At 45.3% G+C, this 26,384-nt stretch overlaps 1 protein-coding gene across 1 annotated transcript in view; it reads right to left on the reverse strand.

Moving 5' to 3' along the window:
- dnah1 (dynein, axonemal, heavy chain 1) overlaps positions 1–26,384 on the reverse strand; it is a gene marked incomplete at both ends in the record, with an annotated part of 92,162 nt that overhangs the window by 25,493 nt on the left and 40,285 nt on the right. The window contains 18 exons of the mRNA XM_080784242.1: positions 135–254; positions 3,300–3,425; positions 4,570–4,701; positions 6,667–6,858; positions 8,468–8,635; positions 9,274–9,465; positions 10,627–10,812; positions 12,415–12,525; positions 13,988–14,179; positions 15,593–15,770; positions 16,867–17,075; positions 18,211–18,346; positions 19,277–19,476; positions 20,319–20,555; positions 21,186–21,364; positions 23,407–23,580; positions 24,537–24,694; positions 26,121–26,281. Coding sequence (XP_080640368.1) covers positions 135–254; positions 3,300–3,425; positions 4,570–4,701; positions 6,667–6,858; positions 8,468–8,635; positions 9,274–9,465; positions 10,627–10,812; positions 12,415–12,525; positions 13,988–14,179; positions 15,593–15,770; positions 16,867–17,075; positions 18,211–18,346; positions 19,277–19,476; positions 20,319–20,555; positions 21,186–21,364; positions 23,407–23,580; positions 24,537–24,694; positions 26,121–26,281 — 3,051 coding nt within the window. The remainder of the gene's footprint in view (positions 1–134; positions 255–3,299; positions 3,426–4,569; positions 4,702–6,666; positions 6,859–8,467; positions 8,636–9,273; positions 9,466–10,626; positions 10,813–12,414; positions 12,526–13,987; positions 14,180–15,592; positions 15,771–16,866; positions 17,076–18,210; positions 18,347–19,276; positions 19,477–20,318; positions 20,556–21,185; positions 21,365–23,406; positions 23,581–24,536; positions 24,695–26,120; positions 26,282–26,384) is intronic.

A 26,384-nucleotide genomic window follows, 5' to 3' on the forward strand; every position in this document is an offset into this window, starting at 1 on the left:
TGATTGTATGTATGTATTATGTATGCATGCATGCATGCACTTATCCGTGTGTATACTGTACATACAGTACGAGTGTATTATGTGTGTGTACAATCATAGATTTAGTGTCGGATCCTTAGTTGTCAGTTTTTCACCATGTTTTTGATCCACTTGTTGGCCTGTCCCTGTGGGTCGATGAACAGAGGCCAGCGCTGACAGTGCTGCGTTATCACGCCATTCTCCACCGACAGGCTGTCTCTGGGCAAGCCTGTTATCTGCACACACGACCAGACAGACAGACGTACGGACGGACAGACACACAGACGGACAGACAGACAGACAGACAGACAGACAGACAGACAGACAGACAGACAGACAGACAGACAGACAGACAGACAGACAGACAGACAGACAGACAGACAGACGGACGGACGGACGGACAGACAGACACACAGACGGAGAGACAGACCCACAGACGTACGGACGGACAGACAGACAGATTTACAGATTATACATTTGATATATTTGAGTCGCTGTTGTCCAGGCAGAAACCCTGTATCTCTATATTTTAACTTATGTTTTTTTTTCTTTCGTAAATTAACAGCCCTCCTTGATTATACTACAGCGTCACACAAAAGTACCAAAAGTAGATCGGCAAGCTGCAAGAACGCGGCACGAAGCGACGCGTTTGGAGCTCGTCGATCTGCTACTTTTTTCATTTGAATCCTGAAAAGTAACTGTTCCGTTTTCCACCCGACAGAGACAAAAGTAACTGTTCTGTTTCCACCCGACAGAGACAAAAGTAACTGTTCTGTTTCCACCCGACAGAGACAAAAGTAACTGTTCTGTTTCCACCCGACAGAGACAAAAGTAACTGTTCTGTTTCCACCCGACAGAGACAAAAGTAACTGTTCTGTTTCCACCCGACAGAGACAAAAGTAACTGTTCTGTTTCCACCCGACAGAGACAAAAGTAACTGTTCTGTTTCCACCCGACAGAGACAAAAGTAACTGTTCTGTTTCCACCCGACAGAGACAAAAGTAACTGTTCTGTTTCCACCCGACAGAGACAAAAGTAACTGTTCTGTTTCCACCCGACAGAGACAAAAGTAACTGTTCTGTTTCCACCCGACAGAGACAAAAGTAACTGTTCTGTTTCCACCCGACAGAGACAAAAGTAACTGTTCTGTTTCCACCCGACAGAGACAAAAGTAACTGTTCTGTTTCCACCCGACAGAGACAAAAGTAACTGTTCTGTTTCCACCCGACAGAGACAAAAGTAACTGTTCTGTTTCCACCCGACAGAGACAAAAGTAACTGTTCTGTTTCCACCCGACAGAGACAAAAGTAACTGTTCTGTTTCCACCCGACAGAGACAAAAGTAACTGTTCCGTTTTCCACCCGACAGAGACAAAAGTAACTGTTCTGTTTCCACCCGACAGAGACAAAAGTAACTGTTCTGTTTCCACCCGACAGAGACAAAAGTAACTGTTCTGTTTCCACCCGACAGAGACAAAAGTAACTGTTCTGTTTCCACCCGACAGAGACAAAAGTAACTGTTCCGTTTTCCACCCGACAGAGACAAAAGTAACTGTTCTGTTTCCACCCGACAGAGACAAAAGTAACTGTTCTGTTTCCACCCGACAGAGACAAAAGTAACTGTTCTGTTTCCACCCGACAGAGACAAAAGTAACTGTTCTGTTTCCACCCGACAGAGACAAAAGTAACTGTTCTGTTTCCACCCGACAGAGACAAAAGTAACTGTTCTGTTTCCACCCGACAGAGACAAAAGTAACTGTTCTGTTTCCACCCGACAGAGACAAAAGTAACTGTTCTGTTTCCACCCGACAGAGACAAAAGTAACTGTTCTGTTTCCACCCGACAGAGACAAAAGTAACTGTTCCGTTTTCCACCCGACAGAGACAAAAGTAACTGTTCTGTTTCCACCCGACAGAGACAAAAGTAACTGTTCTGTTTCCACCCGACAGAGACAAAAGTAACTGTTCCGTTTTCCACCCGACAGAGACAAAAGTAACTGTTCTGTTTCCACCCGACAGAGACAAAAGTAACTGTTCCGTTTTCCACCCGACAGAGACAAAAGTAACTGTTCTGTTTCCACCCGACAGAGACAAAAGTAACTGTTCTGTTTCCACCCGACAGAGACAAAAGTAACTGTTCTGTTTCCACCCGACAGAGACAAAAGTAACTGTTCTGTTTCCACCCGACAGAGACAAAAGTAACTGTTCTGTTTCCACCCGACAGAGACAAAAGTAACTGTTCCGTTTTCCACCCGACAGAGACAAAAGTAACTGTTCTGTTTCCACCCGACAGAGACAAAAGTAACTGTTCTGTTTCCACCCGACAGAGACAAAAGTAACTGTTCCGTTTTCCACCCGACAGAGACAAAAGTAACTGTTCTGTTTCCACCCGACAGAGACAAAAGTAACTGTTCCGTTTTCCACCCGACAGAGACAAAAGTAACTGTTCTGTTTCCACCCGACAGAGACAAAAGTAACTGTTCTGTTTCCACCCGACAGAGACAAAAGACATATACAGTATGAAGTAACTGTTCTGTTTCCACCCGACAGAGACAAAAGACCAGTATATACAGTATATTGAATCTAAACATATCCCATTAAAGGCTGTTAGTGACCAGCCAGGAGCGGATCCGGACCGGGTTTTATCCATTTTAAAATAAAAGACATAGTACACAAAACAACAAAAAACAACAAGAACAACAAACATGACAAAACAAAACCAACAATAACGTATACCCACCCACCCACCCGCTAGCCCTGAGGGGAGAATAGACAGAGATAAACAACGACTTACAAAAAAATGATTAAGAAATAAGCTTGTAGGCAAGAAATGACCATATAAAAGAAAGGAAAGAAGTGAGAAGGATATTAATCAATTGCAGTTAAAGAATATATAAAAGAAAAGGGTCCCATCATTGAATAAGTTCTATAGAGAAATTATTCAATGAGCCTCTAATTGATAATTTGGATATAAGGATATAATTAATCTAAACACATCCTATTATAGTGACTTGCCACCAGGAGCGGATCCAGACCGGGTCTTCCAGGGTACTGATCAGGATATAATTCATCTAAACACATCCTATTATAGTGACTTGCCACCAGGAGCGGATCCAGACCGGGTCTTCCAGGGTACTGATCAGGATATAATTAATCTAAACACATCCTATTAACGGCTCTTATAGTGACCTGCCACCAGGAGCGGATCCGGACCGGGTCTTCCAGGGTACTGATCAGGATATAATTAATCTAAACACATCCTATTAACGGCTCTTATAGTGACCTGCCAGGAGCGGATCCGGACCGGGTCTCCCAGGGTACTGATCAGGTCAGGCTTGTCCGTGTGAGGAACACCGAGCCGTTTGAGTCCGCACAGCCATTCCTCCACCATGGACTCTCTGTACTCCCCCTGGTGGACACACAGACACAATGCATGGCATCACGTGAACGCAACTAACCATACTATTTTAAAGGTTACTTACTTCCCGTATGTTAACCAGTTCCATAGTTTGACTTTGAACACAAGGGCTAGTGTAGCTAATCTTAAACCACCACACCTAAAACACAAGGTAGAAGCTCATTTAAATATACAGGGGAGGAGGATTGGAACAAAATCCCAAGGGAAATTAAATTATGTTGAAAAAGTGGCTGATAGGTAAGTTAGTATAGTGCTGTATTTATTAGTATTTATATCTATTTATTGTCTTTTGTTTACTGATCAATGATGGCCTGTTGTAAATGTCATTAGTATTGTGATGTTCTTCTTATCATATGCTGTAACTATTTATTTATTTTGATCACAATGGAATTAAGTCCTCTGACTTTTTGTGCAATCCTGATAATTCTGTACTGCTCATTTATGAATTGTATCGTGAATATATCAAATAAAAACGAACGGTTCTCGAGTTACGTGGATTACAGACGTTTGTACACATGAATCAAATCAAATCAAAAACCAAGGAACGGGATGCCTAATTCTAAATGCCCGTTGGGCACACTGGCTTACTTGGAACGATGCAAGTTGGGAATGCATGCCCCACCCTAGTTATTATCACCGTGTCCCGTCGTGTATGCCCATATATAGTCATTTGTCAGGCAGGCCCAAATATAGGCATGCCTGAGGAAGGTCCGGAGGGACCAAAATGTTGCTTCGTTAACCCATTTTGGGCGGGGACCCATTTTGGTGTTAGCATTATGCTATGCTTTAGCTATTGAAAAAAAGCAGATCTACAAGCTCATAGTGCGCCACCAAGTGGCGCGCTACGAGCTTGTAGGTCTGCTATTTTTTGAAAAATCGAAGAGCGACTGACATAGAAACATAGCTTTTTCAGAAAACTGTCAGGATGTAGAAGACATTTTTAGAATCTGATCTCAGGTCAGAATGGAAAACTGTCAGGATGTAGAAGACATTTTTACAATCTGATCTCAGGTCAGAATAGGTTAAATAAGACAATACTCACGTGCCGAACAGATACACAGTGTGCGGGTGGGTGTACCTTATTGCTTTCATAGCTTATCAAGAGAGAATGACATCCACCACCGGCCCCACTTACAATGAACGGTCCAAGGTAGGCGATGTATCCTGCAGACAGTAGCACGTCTCCTGCTACGTTATTGACCATGTAGTCCAGATGATGCATGCTCTCCCTCCAACGCACCTTCTCATCCGCCAGCCCACCTAGAAGCTACAGAGAGGCAACACACCATCACACTGGATCAGCCACAACAGGGGAAATGGGCTTAAATGACAAATTGGGAGGGGAAACAGGGGGGGTAACATTTGTGTGACCTGTGTGAGGTTCAATGTTTGAGACAATTACACGTTGTATTGTTTGATTGTTTGGCATGTTCATGTTTAACTGGTTGCCACGTCACAATTCAAATCACACCTGTGTGAACTGAGCGGTGCAACTATGCAGTTATTGTTATTGTTACGGTACTGTACTGTACTGTGCTCTGTACTGTATAACTGCGTTACTGCATGGGGGTCCCCAGGGAACATCTCCGGCGAGCCTTCCGCGTCCGAAACGATGGAAAAATGACATAATTAAAGTGTGGGGGTCCCCGGAACATCCAGACTCCCAGGAACACTGTTACGGCGAGCCTATACCAATTTACAATTTACATATAACTTTGGTGGTCCTTGACATGAGATAGTTTGAGAATCACTGGTATAGAAACATAGGGTTTTTCAGATAACTGTCATGATTTAGAAGACACTTTGTATAACCTGGTCTCAGGTCTCAATGGGTTACATTATCGTCTGTCACAGTGTTGAGTTTGACAGCAAATTTAGATTTTAGTTTAATCATAGTCTCTTGTTAGTTCACATTTTAATCACCTAGAATGTTAAAAAAAAATCCTAACTTAAATTGGATTATTTTTTCTTGAACAACCAAGAAATAAACAAAAACACACAAAGAACAAACAATTGAACATCATGTTGCCAAACCTTATCTTATGAATCAAGAAATAAAATAGAAGATAAATGCTATACTAGCTGGAGATTACACACAGACGGAATATGAATGTTTAGTATTAGTTGACTAAATATCATAATATTTTAGTCGACTAAATGTTGATTGAATTGAATTTATTATGGCGGGCCTTGATGCAGGCCTTGATGTAATGACTGATTTTACACTGAAAATAGCTCCTTGTAGATCTGCTATTTTCAGCACGCAGTGTAAAATGACTTGGATCTCTTGTCCACTAGTCCCTTCCTAACATTATAGTCTAGTTTATTAGTCTACTAATATATTTAGTCTTATTCTTTGTCATATCCATAGTTTTCAAAGTTTTCGTTTTAGTCTCCATTTAGTCAGTGAAACAAAGGTAGTCGGCGAACTTTTTTCGTCATAGTTTTTACTCTACGAAATCAACACTGTGGTCTGTCGTTGAAATATATATCAACACTGGTCTGTCGTTGAAATATATATCAACACTGGTCTGTCGTTGAAATATATCAACACTGGTCTGTCGTTGAAATATATCAACACTGGTCTGTCGTTGAAACATATCAACACTGGTCTGTCGTTGGAACATATCAACACTGGTCTGTCGTTGAAACATATCAACACTGGTCTGTCGTTGAAACATATCAACACTGGTCTGTCGTTGAAACATATCAACACTGGTCTGTCGTTGGAACATATCAACACTGGTCTGTCGTTGAAATATATCAACACTGGTCTGTCGCTGAAATATATCAACACTGGTCTGTCGTTGAAACATATCAACACTGGTCTGTCGTTGGAACATATCAACACTGGTCTGTCGTTGAAATATATCAACACTGGTCTGTCGTTGAAATATATCAACACTGGTCTGTCGTTGAAATATATCAACACTGGTCTGTCGTTGAAATATATCAACACTGGTCTGTCGTTGAAATAATATCAACACTGGTCTGTCGTTGAAATATATCAACACTGGTCTGTCGTTGAAATAATATCAACACTGGTCTGTCGTTGAAATATATCAACACTGGTCTGTCGTTGAAATAATATCAACACTGGTCTGTCGTTGAAATATATCAACACTGGTCTGTCGTTGAAATAATATCAACACTGGTCTGTCGTTGAAATATATCAACACTGGTCTGTCGTTGAAACATATCAACACTGGTCTGTCGTTGAAATATATCTGACCTGGTCTGCTCGGACCAGGCGGCCCTCACAGAGCTGACACTTGCCGTCCAGCTCGTCCCTCTTGGCCAGACAGTGGCGGTACTTGTCCTGCAGGGCGGCGACACCCTCCTCCACCGCGGCCAGCTTGGCTTTGGCGCGCTCCACGATGCTCTGGCTCACCGCCAGCTCTTCCTGAGCCTCCCGGAGAGCTTGCTGTATGCACGCGCACGCACGCACACACACGCACACACACGCACACACACACACACACACAGGCCCGGATTAATTAACAATGGAACACAGTGGAGCTTCTTAAGCTTGCAGGGCCCTGTGCGAGACTTTCAAATAGGTACAGGTGTTGCTTCCGTCGAAACCGTATCCATAGCTCACATATCTAGGTTCATAGGTGTTTTGGTCGCCCAACAGTTTCTTAACCTATTCGGCTCAAAAGGCTCAAAAATAGTAGCCTGGCAATTTTTTTTTGCCAACGGCTGATTCGGTCTGGCTCATTAGCCAGGCTACAAAAATGGGGGGTATGCATGTGACATCATCATCATAACCGGAAGTTATGCAGTAATGCCTACTGTGTGGCAAAAAAAACGACTTTCTGGCCTTGATAGCCCGTACATCCAAACAGAAAAGTCATATTTGATTGCATTAAATGACTTTAAACAATGTTAAATTCACTTTGTCACTCACTTTGCCACTCTATGGGAGCAGCCTTAATAACTCTATGGGAGCAGCCTTATAGCTCTATGGGGAGCAGCCTTATAGCTCCATGGGAGCAGCCTCATAACTCTATGGGAGCAGCCTTATAGCTCTATGGGAACAGCCTTATAACTCTATGGGAGCAGCCTTATAGCTCTATGGGAGCCGCCTTATAACTCTATGGGAGCAGCCTTATAGCTCTATGGGGAGACGCCTTATAACTCTATGGGAGCAGCCTTATAGCTCTATGGGAGCAGCCTTATAACTCTATGGGAGAAGCCTTATAGCTCTATGGGGAGCAGCCTTATAACTCTATGGGAGCAGCCTTATAACTCTATGGGAGCAGCCTTATAGCTCTATGGGGAGCAGCCTTATAACTCTATGGGAGCAGCCTTATAGCTCTATGGGGAGCAGCCTTATAACTCTATGGGAGCAGCCTTATAACTCTATGGGAGCAGTCTTATAACTCTATGGGAGCAGCCTTATAGCTCTATGGGAGCAGCCTTATAACTCTATGGGAGCAGCCTCATAACTCTATGGGGAGCAGCCTTATAGCTCTATGGGGAGCAGCCTTATAGCTCTATGGGAGCCGCCTTATAACTCTATGGGAGCAGCCTTATAACTATATGGGAGCAGCCTTATAGCTCTATGGGGAGCCGCCTTATAACTCTATGGGAGCAGCCTTATAGCTCTATGGGAGCAGCCTTGTAACTATATGGGAGAAGCCTTATAGCTCTATGGGGAGCAGCCTTATAACTCTATGGGAGCAGCCATAGAACTCTATGGGAGCAGCCTTATAGCTCTATGGGGAGCAGCCTTATAACTCTATGGGAGCAGCCTTATAGCTCTATGGGGAGCAGCCTTATAACTCTATGGGAGCAGCCTTATAACTCTATGGGAGCAGTCTTATAACTCTATGGGAGCAGCCTTATAGCTCTATGGGAGCAGCCTTATAACTCTATGGGAGCAGCCTCATAACTCTATGGGGAGCAGCCTTATAGCTCTATGGGGAGCAGCCTTATAGCTCTATGGGAGCCGCCTTATAACTCTATGGGAGCAGCCTTATAGCTCTATGGGAGCAGCCTTAATAAACAAGCGAGCCATGACGGTTTACCCTTTTGGGCTCCACTGCCTTGGCTATGAAGTGGTACGTATGCATGGCGCGCACCCACTGGCACATGGAGGTACAGGCCTTGGACACCTTGGCGATGGATGGGGGCTGGAACTCCTCGTTGTCTATGTAGGGTTGAATTGATCTGATCACAGCATCGGGAATATTATCCTGCAGGGAGAAAACAGAACAGTGTTGTTATTGATCATTTACAAACCCTCTATATAAAGAGCATCGCAGTCCCGCCCCCCCCCGACGAGTGGCCCGGAAGACAATTTCCAATTCACTGTCTTTTCCGAGCCGCTCGTCGTCATGAAAGGGTGCGGGACTGCGACACTCTAGAGTTGTACTGTAGTTTACCAAATGTGCCGGTAAACTACAAACCCAGACACTCGCCTACTCTACACTCTGTATGAAACCAAGCCCTCAGAAAGGCCGGGCCAAGCTGGTTGAAGCCGCCAAGCCCACTGGTCAAAGCTGGCACTGCAGGCGGGCCCGTGCATTTAGCACAAGTAAATCCCGCACTGCTGGGGTTTAACATTGAGCACTCGTTTGCACTTCCGCATTTGGTTTTTTGAAAAAAATTGATTTTACTGCAGCGTGGCAAAGTACAGTATACCCAAAAACAAAGTGAAGATATGTATATACAGTATGTGGTTTCAACCCGACAGCAACGATAATATGCTAGATACCGTTTCATTTTTTTCTTAGCAACGTGTTGTAAAGGGGGGGTTGACTTTGATCTAGAAATCAGGGAAAGGTGGGGGTACTGAAGACAAAAAAAAAAGTACGAGAACCACTGCCTCGACCTTATCAAACTTGAACAGGCCCTCCAGGAACTTGGCAGGGTCCTGCAGCAGGCCTTTGCCAGGCTCCCAGTAGTCGTCGACCTTGGCGCCGGGCCTCTCTCCGGGCACCCTCTTGGGCTTGATGCCTTTCATGATGCACACGGCCTCCATGACCAGCCTCACCCCCTGGGGAGGGCGCTGCAGGGCTCGTATCTAAAGAAAACACAGACGCACGCGCGCGCGCACACACACACACACACACACACACACACACACACACACGCACACACACACACACACACACACACACACACACACACACACACACAGCCCGTCTGTGATGACCACTTTGATGCTGATTGACCGCCAAGTCCTGTTCTTTAACCCATTCTGACCTGAGATCAGATTCTGAAAAAATTTCTTCTACATCCTGACAGTTTTCCATTCTGACCTGAGATCAGATTCTGAAAAAATGTCTTCTACATCCTGACAGTTTTCCATTCTGACCTGAGATCAGATTCTGAAAAAATGTCTTCTACATCCTGACAGTTTTCCATTCTGACCTGAGATCAGATTCTAAAAAAGGTCTTCTACATCCTGACAGTTTTCTGAAAAAGCTATGTTTCTATGTGTCAGTCGTTCTTCGATTTTTCAAAAAAAGCAGACCTACATGCTCGTAGCGCGCCACTCGGTGGCGCGCTATGAGCTTGTAGATCTGCTATTTTTTAAATAGCTAAAGCATAACGTACTGCTAACACCCAAAAGGGGTTCCCGCCCAAAATGGGTTAACAACCAACGTGAACACTGCAGGCGTCCTTAGTCTGGGCGTGTCATAACAGGCAAACATTCTGCGTTTAAAAAAAAATGCAGATCTACAAGCTCAGTAACGCAACGTGGCTGTGAGCTTGTGGAGATTTGGAGTACATGGGACAGCGGTTAGGTGGTTAACCCATTTAGACCTTTAGATCTAAAAGATGTCTTCTAAATCATGACAATTTTCAGAAAAACCTGTTTCTACTGTATGTTTCTATCAGTTGTTCTCGCACTATTTCATGTCCGCAGGACCCCCAAAAAACTAATTGGCCGCCGACCCCCATCTGAAAATATGTTGTTCCAGGGCCCCTTCCAGAAGCAGAGATTTGAGTTGAAAACGTTCGCTCTGAAAGAATAGCCTATACTATTCAAAGATTAACATTCAAAGATTTGCACCACATTTTCACGATTTTTCAAAAACAGCAGACCTACAAGCTCGACGAGCTTGTAGTTCTGCTATCTTTCAATAGCTAAAGCGTAACACAACGTTAAAACACCAAAAGGGGTTTCCTGCATGGCGCCCTGATTGGGTTCACTTAAAGCATGTCTAAAACCTCTGACCTCGGTGATGTCGTTCTTGTTGAGGGACTTGAGGCTGGCCAGCGCGGCGTCCAGGGCCGGCAGAGCCTCGTCCAGGTCCTTCTGGGCGTCCTCGGCGATGGCCGCCGCGACGCCGGCCTTCTCCGAGGCCTTGGCCTCCTCGGCGCGCACCGCCGTGCGAGTCTCCTCTGCCACCGCCGTGTCCTCCTGGAGAGAAACAACGCCCACGCACGCACGGCGCGGCCAATTAAGAAACCATGCCGTCTCACATCATCAAGGCTGCATGGCGGGGGGGGGGGGCGCAGTTCTTTCTTTCTTTTTGACGTCCAGCTTTTTTAGTTACCGTCCACAAAGTTCCGTCTTTTTTTATCCCACGATTTTGTAACCCATTTTTCACCCCCCGTGTCAATTATCTAATGTGATCCTGGGCTCTACACATGACCCTCCGCCAACCTGGGGAGAGCAACGGACTTGAACTCATGCTTCCTTCATGCCTGAGTGTCCAAGTTGCTCCTTTACACCTGACAGGGGGAGTTTTCCTGGTTGGACGTAGCGCGTGGAAGGAACACGTTATTCCAACCAGTTCACTTTCCCCTCCATCAGGCGCCCCGGCTGGCCAGGGGGAGGCAGTCTACTCTAGAGACCAGGATTACTGCATGTTTTTTGTGAGGGTACCTACTACCTACCCTAGGGGACACGGGGAGAACATGCAATTAACTCCACACAGACAGGCCCTTTCGCCAACCCCGCCTCAGGTAGTATGGGCACTGATGACGCGGAGGAGGAAACACACACAAACTTTTTTTAAAGTGTACAGCATTGTTAAAGTCGAGTAATCTCCTTTGGAGGGCCGGGTGGAACTCCGTATATGGGCAAAGACCAACAACGGCCCACCTGAGGTCATCCAATAATAGGCAGGCCGTGAAGCCAGCCGTCTGTACGATGTAACAAATGACTCCATATTCGGGCATGCATCACATGGCTTCAGTCCAGTCTAGCTAGACATTTAAATACCTAAAAAGATGTCAGTACACGTGGGTAGTACAGGTGGCTCAGCTGGGAGTGCTAAGTGCCGCCACAGACTGAGAGATGTCTGGTTCAAGCCACCCGTGACTGTCTGCCAGGGTAGGCATGGCTCTGGCCGCACCGCCCTATAGGTGTGCGTGCGGCCGCGCCGACCGCGGTCGGACCGTCACTGTGCGGTCGGACCGTCGGACCGCCACTGGCACGCGGAAATCATTCCCCGTGCCAGTGACTGGTCCGAGTTTGGGTGTCCAATGCCGCCCCGCCCCCCTATGCCCTGACCCCCAGGTGAGCCACCCGTGCACCCACATTTTTTTTTACCAGTTACTCCATTACAAGTTTAAAAAAAAAGACCAGAATTAAAAATGCACTTAACCCATTCTGACCTGAGATCAGATTCTAAAAATATCTTCTACATCCTGACAGTTTTCTGAAAAAGCTATGTGTCTATGTCAGTCGCTCTTCGATTTTTCAAAAATAGCAGACCTACAAGCTCGTAGCGCGCCACTCGGTGGCGCGCTATGAGCTTGTAGATCTGCTATTTTTCAATAGGTTTGTCTAGAGCACTTATGACGAAAATCGTTTGCCAGCCAAGTCTATGGACTTTAATGTTTGTTTAGGGCAGTAAATGTCAACGTAAGACATCATTATGGCCAATATAATTAAATACATCTCCCCCCCCCCCCTCACTTCACACGAGTGTGATTCTTTCCTCTGCTCTGCTCTAGACAGACTCTAGATGTGGATGTTAACTAAGGTTATACGGCACATGTCCCAGCGTCTTACCTTGATCTTCTCCATGGTGAGTACGGTGTCTTTGGACGCTTCCTCCAGCATGGGCCTCATGGTCTCCAGCTCCTCTTGCATCTTACTCACGTCCTCTGCTGTGCTGAGGAGCTACATATGCATGCAGGATCACAATAGAGCGCTGATTAGACACCACGTTGGTCACACAACATCTACACCATAGACTGTAAAAAATATGGACAAAGCGTTCCCCGGGTCTAACGTGAACGTAAAATGAAGCCTGAAATCCCTTGCACTGTAAGTCGCCATCTTTCAAGATCCGTTTGAGCCCAGTTTGGCCATTGGCTGGCCCAGACAACGAGGCGGGACTTCCCCCCTTCTTCTTCGTTGGTTTTTATTTTGACTCGAGTGGGTGGGGGATCCCGTTCATGAACTGTAACGGTAGCCACGCCCCTCAGAACATGCGCGACTTTATGGTAATTTTTTTTATAAATGGGGCCATCATTTTCCAAAAAGAATATTATGACATTAGAAATGAGACTTAAAACTAGTGAATGGAAGCGAAAAGTATTCATGACCATGTTTATTAAGGTAATACAGTCTAGGTGAAGTTGGGCCCAAATACATGGACTTCTATGGGGCTATGGGTTTTTTTGAGCCCAATGATAGCGCCACAACAGGCCATTATATGAACTTTCATTTCCTTAGTGGCTTCACAAAAAATCTGTCTGACTGCCCCCCTGATCTACACGCATGCAGGAACACAATAGAGCGCTGATTAGCCTTTCACCGCGGCCGGCGGTCACACTGTCCAACGTGATCACCTATATACGTGCACTACTGATTCACGTAATCATGCATTCGGCAAAGAAATAGCAGCTTTGCCAGCTTGTAGATCAGCCAGAATGGCAATATGGATGGAGATTGTTATACAACTAACCCATGGCGGGTTAAAAGATCTTCGTGTGAGGTTAGGGTTAGTTTAGGGTTTTGGGTATAGGACTAATAGTACGTCGGTCCACTCCAAACACATGCACAAGAGGGTGCTATCAAGTCCCTAAAGCCAGAACAGGGTCTATATGCAGCACACTGTATAGACTATAGACTCGAGCCATGGCTGAGTGGAACAAACTGCCAGACATGATGATTACAGAAGAAAAAACTAAATCAAGTTTCAAGAGACAATTGAAGAGGCATCTTGAAACCCAATAACTGTATAGGGCGCTCGAACGTGCACGGACACGCGCACGGACACACACACACACACACACACACACACACACACACATCACTGTCCTGTAATGTCATTTATGTCGAATGTCATGTTTTTTATGTTCTGTGTGGACCCCAGGAAGATTAGCTGCTGCTATGCACCAGCTAATGGGGATCCTAATAAAACTCTAAAACATGCACGACAGTCCAGACCAGACCAGACCAGAACAGAACCCCTTTCCAGACGGATAAATGAACGTGCGACGACGGTGGGATATGGGTTAAACATCTACAAAGTTGTCCACAAACACTTGCAGAAGGAACACATATAAAAGCCATCACGATCGATCATCTCCGCATGGGGTTTTTTTTTCCGCCCTGCTATCCGGGCGACTATAACCTTGTCTAAGCCGGTCTTCATGCGCTGGCGGGCGCCGTGTAGCTCCTGCTTCTTCCGGCCGATGAGAGCGGAGAAGATGCTGAGCAGCTCCAGGTAGCTCTTGGGCGTGACGTAGTTGTGACGAGACACCTGGGCCAGATACTGCTCACACTTCCTGGACACCGTCTGGTGGATCTCCACGCACATCGAGGTCTGTTCGAGGCGAGGGGGAGAAGAGAAGAGGTCGCACAGAGAGGTCACACAGAGAGGTCTGGTGAGGTGAGGGGGAGAACGCGTTCAGGAGAGAGGTCACACAGAGAGGTCTGGTGAGGTGAGGGGGAGAACGCGTTCAGGAGAGAGGTCACACAGAGAGGTCTGGTGAGGTGAGGGGGAGAAGAGAAGAGGTCGCACAGAGAGGTGACACAGAGAGGTCACACAGAGAGGTCACACAGAGAGGTCTGGTGAGGTGAGGGGGAGAAGAGAAGAGGTCGCACAGAGAGGTCACACAGAGAGGTCTGGTGAGGTGAGGGGGAGAAGAGAAGAGGTCGCACAGAGAGGTGACACAGAGAGGTCACACAGAGAGGTCACACAGAGAGGTCACACAGAGAGGTCTGGTGAGGTGAGGGGGAGAAGAGAAGAGGTCGCACAGAGAGGTCACACAGAGAGGTCACACAGAGAGGTCACACAGAGAGGTCTGGTGAGGTGAGGGGGAGAACGCGTTCAGGAGAGAGGTCACACAACATACATTTCCTTAGTGGAACCACTTAGCTATACCCATCAGGGTTAATATACAGATCTACAAGCTCGTATAGCGCAGCACTCGCGGCTATGAGCTTGTATAGATCTGCTATTTCTCAATAGCTAAAGTATAACATAATGCTTAAAACAACCAAAAGGGGTTCCCGTCCTCATGAATTGAGTGTGCAAAAGCATATACCATACGTGATTGCAGAGACGAATGATTTTCTGAATTTAAATATGCACATTAGGCATTATATCTAGGAAAAAGCTACTACTGTGGAAGGGATATCATATATTAATTAACTTATACTGGTCCTATAAACAAATATTAATATAGGCCCACTCAATTCATAATACACAATCAGTGCCGGAAGTGCTTCAAAATAGGAGCTCTGGGGTGCCGGAGTTGTCTCAGCGCTTTTACTCTGAAAGCCATGACCCGGAAACAATCTACTAAAAAAAGTTGACTTTACATTGCTAGCTTACATTGCGATCATTTTAATGTATACGATATATGATCCAATGTATGTACAGATTGTGTTAACGTTCCAATTTTGGAGCTCTGGCTCATGGACTATATATAAGAATTGGTTCTGAACTGAACCGGGTTCCCAAAACGGTGGGAAAAAAGGGGCCTCGGTGCACGACGTCCCCCGGCGGTCAAGACACACACATGCACATAAAGACACACTGTGGAAAAGGCCAGCTCAAATATACTCAAGTACTGAGCTGAGGTCATGCTGACCTCCTCAATTAAGAACTGTTGGCTGGCAGAGGGCAAATTGACCCTCTGCCAGCCAACAGTTCTTAATTGAGGAGGTCAGCATGACCTCAGCTCAGTACTTGAGTATATTTGAGCTGGTCTTTTCCACACACACTCCTCACCAGTCCCTCCATGGCGGCGGTGCCACTGCAGGCTTCCAGCCCAGGCAGCTCGTGGAGGACGGTGGAGGCCACGGACTGCAGAGCCTCCTCGGGCCAGGCGCTGAACCAGTCTATGGTACAGCACGTCACCAGGGAGGGGAACTGTCTGAGACGCGCACGGAACACCTCTCCCATGGGACTGCAGGGGGGAGAAGAACAGGGAGGGACATGTGGGGGGGAGTGAGACGGAAGGGAGGATTCCTCATCCCGAGGCGAGCTGCCGCTGTGCCGCTATATATGGACGTCGTTATGTGATTCTTCCACTCGTTGGTGGATATGATGACATCTGACCTGAGATCAGATTCTAAGAATGTCTTCACGGTGACAGTTTTCTGAAAAAGCTATGTTTCTATATGTCAGTCGTTCTTTCGATTTTTCAAAAATAGCAGACCTACAAGCTCATATAGTGTGCCACTCGGTGGCGCGCTATGAGCTTGTAGATCTGCTATTTTTCAATAGCTAAAGCATAACATAATGCAGACAACCAAAAGGGGTTCCCGCCCCAAAATGGGTTAAGGTTAAGAAAACAGTGAATCTGGAATTCTGCAGCAGGGGAGGGAAACTTTGACGATGGAGAGGGGCCACTATAGTTCCAGACTCACTCCAGAGGGCCACATTGCATAATATGGTATCCTGTCAAAAATAGCAGATCTAGACACGTTTTGAGCCTGTAGATCTGCTATTGTTGTTGAAATCCAGATTTATTTATTTTTGCTTTTTGCTTTTTTTTTATTGGAATCCATAATTTCAAATGCATTTAGTTATAGGACATATTATAGTTATATTGGACATAAAATAAATTGTACTAGTCCTTCAGCTACTAATACAGACTGAAGTACTTAAAGCGGGTCATGTTTGGCATTGTAACAGTTGAAATAAATAATATATATCAATATTCGGATATTAACCTGCGGGGCCACATTATCAAGTGAAACTCTGAGGCCTCAGAGTTGCCCTATGTATGTTCTTACTATTTACAATTGACAATTTAGGCATTTAGCAGACGCTCTTAATCCAGAGCGACTTACATTAAGCAAGAACAAAAAAGCATGGGAATACATCACATAAAAAGCATTTATCATGAAACATGCGTAAGCTAAGAACGTAACAGTGGAATATCTATATAATGAAACTATACATATATACTATGCTATGCTATACGTACTGCTATGACTACATACAATGCAATTATAGTGCTGTCTACATAACATGCTAGCCACGGGGGAACGCCTCACCTCATGCAGAGCACGGTGTGGATGTTCCTGCGGACCCTCCGGACGTACTGGGCCATGAGGTTGGCCACGGTGGGCTGCAGGCCCAGCTCCTGCACCAGCGGCTCCATGGCGCTCAGGATGCGCTCCTGCTCGTCGCACGTATACAGGCCCGGAACGTCGCCCGAGTTCAGGATGCCGTTCACGTCCTCCAGGAAAGACTCGCTCTTGATCTGGAGCGGCGGCGTGGACACGCGGACGCGACGCGTGACAAGGGTCAAAGGTCAAAGTCGTACGATTTGTCACACACCGTTACCGCAGTAAGAAATGTGTTCTCCGCATTTGACCCATCTCTTGGAGCGGTGAGCCGCAGCCTAAGGAACGGTGAGCTGCAGCCGTGCCGCGCTCGGGAATCATCATCATTTGATTAGTTGATTTGACCCCCCAATCCAACCCTTTGATGCTGAGTGCCAAGCAGGGAGGCATTGGGTCCCATTTTTACAGTCTTTTGGTATGACCCGGCCGGGGATCGAACCCCGACCTCCCAGTTTCAGGGCGGACACTCTAACCACAAGGCCACTGTCTGGTACGATACGAACAAAGCTGTGGCAACGGACAACGGCTGTTGAATTGTTGGTTGCATATTTTGATTTAGTCTTTTGAATAACATTTATTTTAGTTTTACTATTCATCTCAAAGGTTTTAGTTTTAGTCTATAGTTTCAGTCGACTAAATGTCATAAGATTTTAGTTGACGGATATGTATTTTGGCAGGCCTTAATTGATGGCGTCGTAATGACTGATGTTACATGTGGTTGCATGCTAGAAAATAGCCTATCTACAAGCTCACAATGCGTTGCACTGCGACGCGTTGTGAGCTTGTAGATCAGAGCGCGAAACAAAAAAAATTACTTTTCTCTCTATTTCTACTGGATCTCTTCTCCACTAGTCCCTCCCTAACATTTCACTCTAGTTTTTATTTGTTGATGAAATTGTCAATGTAGTCTTAGTTTTAGCAATGTCCCGTCCAAATAAACAAATAAAGTAAAGCACAGTAGTTTTAAATTAACACCGGCTGGACAACAGGTCTCAGGGTATCTTTACGAGTGGAGAAAAAGGAGGCACTGGAGCAACTCAGACAGTTTAAGCCCTTATGTTATTATCAGGTATTATCAAGTAAAAAAGCGACAACGTTTCGATGTTTCAGTTCGATGTAACTGAAACATCAAAACGTTTTTTCACTTTGCACCCTGACAATAAAATAAGGGCTGAGATGCACCAGACTGGCCTGCCATAGCAGGCTCGAGGCGCGTTTGGAACTCCCTTCTATATCTTTACGAGTGGATTGCAGTCTAACGGAGGACTTTACCTGCGTGTCTACAAAGAGGAAGGTGATCTGCTGGTTGTGCAGGCCAGCCTTCAGCATGATGCTCTTGATGTCCTCCCTCCACTCCGAGTGGCCGTAGCTTTTAGACAGCTCGATCTGGAAGCACTCGTAGTCTGACCTAATAATGTGGCAGGACGGACAGAGGCACTGTGAAGGCTGCCTGGAAACAGCATTCATAAAGCAAGCGTATAAAAGTGCTGCAGACAGTGAACCATAACTTTTCCATAAGCGCATGAGCACCAAAATGTTTTTTTTTTTTCATTATGGATTACCACATTAACCATGTTATTAACCATTATAACTGAATATGCGGCAACAATAATCAATATGGTTTAATGTGGTTAGAAACAAAATAATTCTATTCTATAATTTTCTAACAATGTAGGTATGACTTATCGTGCAATAAATGCACCGAATCTCTTTATGTATGTACGTAATCCGCGTATCTCAAGAACCGCTCAACCGGCCGACTTAAAATTCGCCATACAAACCGCCCGACTATATATGGCCCTAAAAACAGACGGCTACCACGGGTATACTCTGACGCAGTGTTGTTTTTGGCAGCAAATTTCTATTTTAGTTTAGTTAACTTCATTTAGTTTTAGTCACATTTTAGTCACCTGGAATGTCTTAGTGTTAGTCTAGTTTTAGTCGACTAAATGTCATCAGATTTTAGTCGACTAAATCTACAGTTGATTTAGTCGACTAAAATGTATTTTGGCGGGTCTTGATGCCGTCGTAATGAGTGTTTTTACACTTGCCGATCTAGATCAGCTATTTTCAGCATGCAACCAAGTGTAAAATTACTTATACTGGCTCTCTTGTCCACTAGTCCCTTCCTAACATTTTAGTCTAGTTTTTATTTGTCGACAAAATTGTCCGCATATTTAGCCTTAGTTTTAGTCATCGTAGCTTCGTTTTCATTTAGTTTCCATTTTGTTTTTGTCAGTGAAAATAGGTAGTCGACGAACATTTCTCGTCTTAGTTTTAGTCGACGAAAACAGCACTTCACTCTGACGGGTGCAATGAAACCAAAGGAATGTCTCACATGTACGAGGCCAGCTTGGTGAGGGACTGGCGCCCGCTGCCGCCCACTCCCAGCAGCAGGGCGTTGCCCAGCGGCTGGCGCAGGATGCGGCTGATGCGGCACACGTGCTGGATGGCGTCCGTGAAGAGCACCAGCTTCATCTTGGCTTCGTCGCTGACCTGGTTGTAGTCCTCCATGTATTCCTCCATCACTCTGACCAGCTACGCAGAGTACATCATTTACAATTTAGGCATTTAGCAGACGCTCTTGATCCTTACATTTAAGCAAAAACAAAAGCATGTCATACATCACATATATAAAAAGTAGTTATCATGAATCGTGTATAAACTAAGAACGTAATAGTAGAGTATTTATGTCAACTATAAATACTATACTATATACATGTGTACTTTAAAGTGCTATGACTACATAAGATGCAATTCTAGTGCTGTCTACGTAACGAGCTAGAAGTCTGTCTAAAATACTATCTAAGTCGACATAAAATGCTATCTAAGGGGCTAGGCTAGGGCAAGTGCTACGGGCCATGGTGGTGTCTGAAGACTCCACCATAACAGTGAGGCGTCACGGACAGCACATTTTGTAAACCCCCCAAAAAAGATGCATTGTTGAATTACTCGAATCAGCTAGCTCCATCTAATAGGGGTTCGTTAGCGAAATGTGTGGCAAATCTGCAAAAAAAAGAAGGAAATGCTTACCACTAGCTTTCTTCACAAAATGTGTTTCATTTAATGTGCACAGAAAGGGTGTCTACTATCACCTCTCAATTTGATCCAACCCAACTCCCTTGGGAAACTTTGTGACAGCTGCTGAAAGTCGGGGTACCATTAACACATTAGCCTATATAAGGCAAAACATTTCCAAATTTCATTATGCTTTATGTAGCATGTGATGTGTCAAACTAGGGGGTTTTCATGATTCTGAATCCATTCACACTCCTTGGGCTAACTTCAGCTATAGCCGGACTTTTACTTGTAAAGGAGAGTTTCTATTGCAGTAAAAACAAAAAGTACTTTTTCCACCACTGTCAGATCGCGAGTGAAACCTTTTCTCTGTCGTCCATTGACTTGTAGACCTTCCTGTCGGCTCCAGGGACCATGAAGTCTCCGTAGAGAACGGGCTGGCGGGGCACGGCCTCTTCGAAGCTGCAGCCAAACTGGGCCTCCTGCACGTGGGTCTGCAGCAGCGTGTGGAACCAGGCCCGGTCCTCGGCGCTCACCAGGCGGTCCTGGAACACCCTGCAGCTCTCATGGTACCACAGCCGCAGCAGCTGGCGCCGGTCCTTGAAAATAATCACGGAAAGGATGGGCATGCTTAACAGTTCGTGTGCTAAAGACGTGTCCACACTTCCACACGTCCTCTTAATAAAAACCGCGGGGTGCTAAAGACGCATATAGGTATCTTTAGCTCCTTTTTAATAATGATATAAAACGGGTGTAATCCATTTTTTTGACAGCTCCCGTTGCTAGTTAACATGCACCGGCTTGCACACAGCTCCTGGACATGTTTTGCGCATCATGCGCACAGCCGTTCACTTCCTTGTTTACGGGCCGACAAATGTTGCTCGTATCTCGGAATCTATGGAATATTAACGCTTCTAGAGAGAGCTCAGACGAGGTAGCGCGAGGTAGTAGTGGAACATTATAACCTCCCGGTTTTGGAGGGAAATGGAAGGCAGGGCTTTTCAGAGTAAAATCTGCCTCATCTGCTTGGCACTCGAGCGCCTTTATTCTGACAAACTCTGGCAGCATCATAAGTGTTAAAAGAAACATACTCTTTTTACAGACAGACAGACAGACAGACAGACAGACCCTCATTGGGAGCTTGTAGATTGGCTATTTTCTGTGATTTTTTGCAAAACGGCAACATTTTCAGATCTGCATGATGGCTGAAAGTACAGCTTCAACTGTACCTCTACGGTGCCTGCGTCGGCCATGAGAAGGCCCTGGAACACCTTGGAGACGTCTCTGAGGTTGAAGGTGTAATGGGACTTGGCCGGTGTCGGGAGGAGCTGGGAGGTGATGGTGGAGTAGACGCTGATGGTGGCGTCCACCAGAGGCCCATTCAGTGGCTGGATGGCTGGCACAGCCTCTGGTAGCACGCACACACGCACGCACGCAGGCACGCACGCACACATGCACGCACACACACACACCCACACACACACAATATTCAGTAGGGGTGGGACGATTCACTTACCTCCCGATTTGATACGATATCGATACCTAAATTCTTAAATATATTGCGATTCGATATTGCGATGTATTGCGTTTTTTTTTTTTACTTTGCTTTTATTATACTACAACATTTTAAAGCAATTCTCAACAATATAGACGATGGAAAGTTCAATTCAATGCAGCCAGATGACGTCAGTCAGTCTTTCTGACAATAAATAATAAATACATACAATTATTAAAACAAAATCGATTCTGAACATGGCAATTCAATATTCACTGGCTGGCACTATAGCGTGGCATGGCCAGACTAATATAAATGCGTACAGTAGATATTAGTCTTCAGTGTGGAAGATATTATTTCCAAGGGGCGTTTACAAACAGATTGCAACGTCACAGCAACAGAGTCTCACCAGACCCAATCTGCTCACAAAGGCACACACACACACACACACACAGAGCCTGGCACACTTGGCACAGCCTCTGGTGATGACACACAGATTAGACTAGCGTAGAAGAGAATTAAATGCATTGTCACATGAAAACCAGATGGTTCATCTCAAGGGCTTATTCCTAATAAAGAAGTGGGTGGGTGTGTGTGTGCGTGCGTGTGCGTGTGCGTGTGTGGCACGCTCCTTCATTTGTCGTTTGAATCATTATTACAAACCATTAATTACCCACTGCAGCCCAAATGTTGTAAAGATATGATATGATTCCTTGTGTATGTTACTTTTAGTATTGTAAGTATTATGCCAATACCTTTGTACTTTTACTCAAGTACAGTTTGATTACCAGACTGTTACTGGTGATGACAGAGTGTTTCTATACATTGCAGTATATTGATACTTTTACTCAAGTAAAGAAATGTACTGTAGTACATATTCCACCACTGCATAAACATGGCGCCATGAGGCGAGATTAACATAACAGTATCAGCAGATGCAGTGTTCATAAGGGCCAGTTCCCTAGCACAGTGTAAGAACAAGTATGGGACAGATACAGACCTTAGAGTATAAATATAATAAGAGACGTCACCGAGAGGAAACCCTGACCTGGCGAAATGGACATAGTGGCCGGATTTGGTATTGCAGCTCGAGCCAGCGCTGGGCCATTGACCATCATTGCGCACGTTCAGGTTATTGGGGCAATGACACGTGAACGCTGTTACATACGTGAACGCGTGCAAACGGCGCAATGTGTTCACGTGTTTGGCCCAATCCATCCCAGAATGCACTCTGTTCCTATACCCGGAAGGAGGAGTGAAATCGCCTCATGCGCTTTTGAGCAAATACGGAAGACCCTATAACCATTCCATTCGGCCTTCAGCTTCATAATAACCTACGTCGTTTCCGTTCCCGCGCTGTCAAAGCTCGTTCATTCACAAATGGGAGTATAGATGGGAGTTTATGCCTGCTAAAATAAAATGCTCATGGAGTCTAATCGCCAAAACAATCTTTTGCAATAAACATTTTGTTATTTTGCCCGCTCCAATGCTGCCAAAAGATTCCTTTCTAATAAACAGTGTTATATCATATTGGTGTGATCTCTCCTTTATTGAACTGAGTGGATGGTAGGAGAAATCCGGTGACGTCTCTATTATTATATACTCTAAGATACAGACACATAAGGTCTTCATGCAACAACAAAAGGTAGATCCACATTATTGGAGGTCAGGTGGAGCTAAATTAACCCATTAAGACCTGAGAACAGATTCTAAATGTATTCTAAATCCTGACAGTTTTATGAAAAACTTGTGTCTCTATGTCAGTGGTTCTCAAACTATTTCATGTCAAAGACCCCCCGAAGCAAAGATAAGAGTTAAAAATGTTCGCTGTGAAATATATTCAAAGATTTGCACACATTTTCACGATACATTTTTATTTTTCATGAAGTGACACACACATGCGTCCTCTCATGGTCTAAATGGGGGGAAAAAACACACGAGCGACACTGACTCACCCATCCAGCTGCCCAGGATGGTGGAGAAGATCTTCCTCATGCTGTCGTGGTCCATCTCCGTGAAGGCCAGCAGGTTGAAGTGGCGCGTGAAGCGCTGCGTGAGGGGGTTCCGGCCTCCGCCGGGGGTCCCCATGGCACACGCAAAGTTGATGTCCACCACGTGTTTGAACGTCCCTGTATAGCATAATGGGGACGAGAGACGGTCCATATAGGCTTGTTTCACAAAGCCAGTATATCATATACGAGGGCCAACTGGCGGTCCGGGGGGGGGGGGCACATGGGGCCCCCGCCTTCACTTAAATATGTGGCCCTCAGGTTAAAGGAGAATCCCATGCTAGAAGGCTTTCTTACCTTTCTTTGTAGTCGTTACGTCCCCACCAAAGAGGTCCAGGTGTTTTTTTTGGGCAAAAACTCCTTATTGGCTATTTCCCCCTACCATAAGCCCTCAATGAATTTCATTGAATTGAATGGGAATTCAAGTGTGCCGCTTGGGATATTATTTACATTATGAAGAGAGGATATATAAAAAAAAAATTTTTTTAGCGATGGAAATAAGCGAATTAGCACAACACCCCATAGCCCCATTCAATTCCCGTTCAATTCAATGCAATTCATTGAGGGCTTATGGTAGGGGAAATGGCCAATAAGGAGCTTTTGCACAAAATAACACCTGGACCTCTTTGGTGGGGACGTAACAACTACAAAGAAAGGTAAGAAGGCCTTTTAGTATGGAATTCTCCTTTAATATCAGAATACTGATGTATTATTGATTTGCAAACATGACCCGCTTTAATTACTTCAGTCTAAATTAGTAGCTGATCTACAAGTAGCTGATCTACAAGCTCAAAATGCGTTGCACTGCGACCCCTTTTGAGCTTGTAGATCTGCTGTTTTCAGCATGCAACCAAGTGAAAAAAGGCAACTGGACCTCTTGTCCACTAGTCCCTTCCTGACATTTTAGTTTAGTTTTTATTTGTTGACGAAATTGTCAATATATTTAATCTTAGTTTGAATCATCATAGCTTATGCAGTTTTCATTTCCATTTAGTTTCCGTCAGTGAAAAATAGTTAGTCGACGAAACATTTTTCGCCACAGTATTAGTCGACGCAGTCATCGCGGCCTCTCTCACCGATGTGTTTCCTGTCGTACCATCCTCCGTGGTCCATCCACTGGCGCAGCAACTCGATGGGAGGCTGCGCTCCATAGGTCTCCAACATGGGCATGTTCACGTCATCTATGAAGAAGATCAACTTCTTCCCCAGAGGAGGCCCAAACACACCCTTACGCCTGGAACAAACGCATAAGTATGTGTGTGACGTGTGTCATTAGTCGAGATATATAGCGAAACTATTATAAAGCAGGTGTGTGTGTGTGTGTGTGTGTGTGTGTGTGTGTGTGTGTGTGTGTGTGTGTGTGTGTGTGTGTGTGTGTGTGTGTGTGCGCGTGCGTGTGTGGCCCCTTTTCCACCAAAATAATTTGGTTCTAGAACTGGTTCTGTGACTTTTTTTATGGTGGTTATTATCTTCCAACCAGAATAGTGACACGTCCAATTTGGTTCCCACTTCAGGGTAGTATTTTTTTGGTTCCAGTTCGAACCAACTTTTTAGGGACCTGAATTAATTTGTTTAAAAATTGTAAAAATGTCAAAAACATTAGCGTCCAAAGGGCCGTCATGGGGGTTAATCCGTCCGCGCGCGCGCGCGTGTGTGTGTGTGTGTGTGTGTGTGTGTGTGTGTGTGTGTGCACGTATGTGTGCGTATGCACAATGTCCAATGACTGAAAACACTCTATCATCACCAAATCACAAGACCATGAAGTTGAGTTTTAACTCAATATCTGACATGCTGGCCCGGACCGCTAGGCACTACCTAGGCTCCAATGTAGCCTGACAACAAGTCACGGGTTCGAGTCCCGATCCCGACGGCCGTTGCTGCGTGTACGTACACCCCATCTCTCTCTCCACTTATACTGTACTATCAATAAAAGCATAAAAATCCCCAACAATGATCCGTTTGGCTGCCAGCATTAATTAAAGAATGATTACTATATGCCAGGATATCCCCCACGTTCAACCCTTATTTTGAAGATCCAAAACACTGCGACCGGAACTGGATGTTGACTGAATGGTGGTGTGTGTGTGTGTGTGTGTGTGTGTGTGTGTGTGTGTGTGTGTGTGTGTGTGTGTGTGTTGTCGGATTAGGTGTTGATCTCTCACTAGCTGATGAGAAGTTCAGGCTGGCGCCACTACAGCGATCGCTATGCTCTGTGGCTGTGCAATAAGCTTGACCAGAAATGTCGCCTGGGATGGGAAATTGGAGATAAAAGCGACTGAAAGCGTGTGTGTGCGCGAGCATATGGGTGCACGCGTAAATAAAGATAGCGCAGTCCAGTGCTATGGCTAACAAGAGATAGCCATCCGAAGCTAATGTGAGTAGCCTTTCGACTAGATCGGATCAAAACATCTATACAACTGAATTAACGTAACTTAATTTTATTGGCGCTTGCCGAGACTAATGATTAACCGGTTACGTTTTTCGGCATGGATTGTGTTAATTGTCATGTTGTTATTTGATGGTAAAAACCACGCAGCTCAACTATGCACACCTCTAGGCTGGTCTTGCCGTACTGTTGACCGAGTCCAAATCATTTTGTTGTACACTAGATTCTGTTCAATCAGGCGGAGACCCTTCACATCGTTCCTATATACTGTTACCTTTTGTTCAGCTTGCTGTCGATGTAATCCTGAGTCTGGTTGGCGGAGGTGTGCGCTGAGAACATGAGGAAGTGCGAGATGTATTCAGCAGGCGTGTTGTTCAGCAGATGGTCTGAGATGGTCAGCGTCTTCCCAGTGCCAGTCGGTCCAACACACAACACCTGGCACACACACACACACACACACACACACACACACACACACACACACACACACACACACACACACACACACACACACACACACACACACACAAAATAAGTG

This window comes from Protomyctophum bolini, assembly GCF_963924005.1.
Source record: "Protomyctophum bolini genome assembly, chromosome: 15".
NCBI classification, from domain to species: Eukaryota; Metazoa; Chordata; class Actinopteri; order Myctophiformes; family Myctophidae; genus Protomyctophum; species Protomyctophum bolini.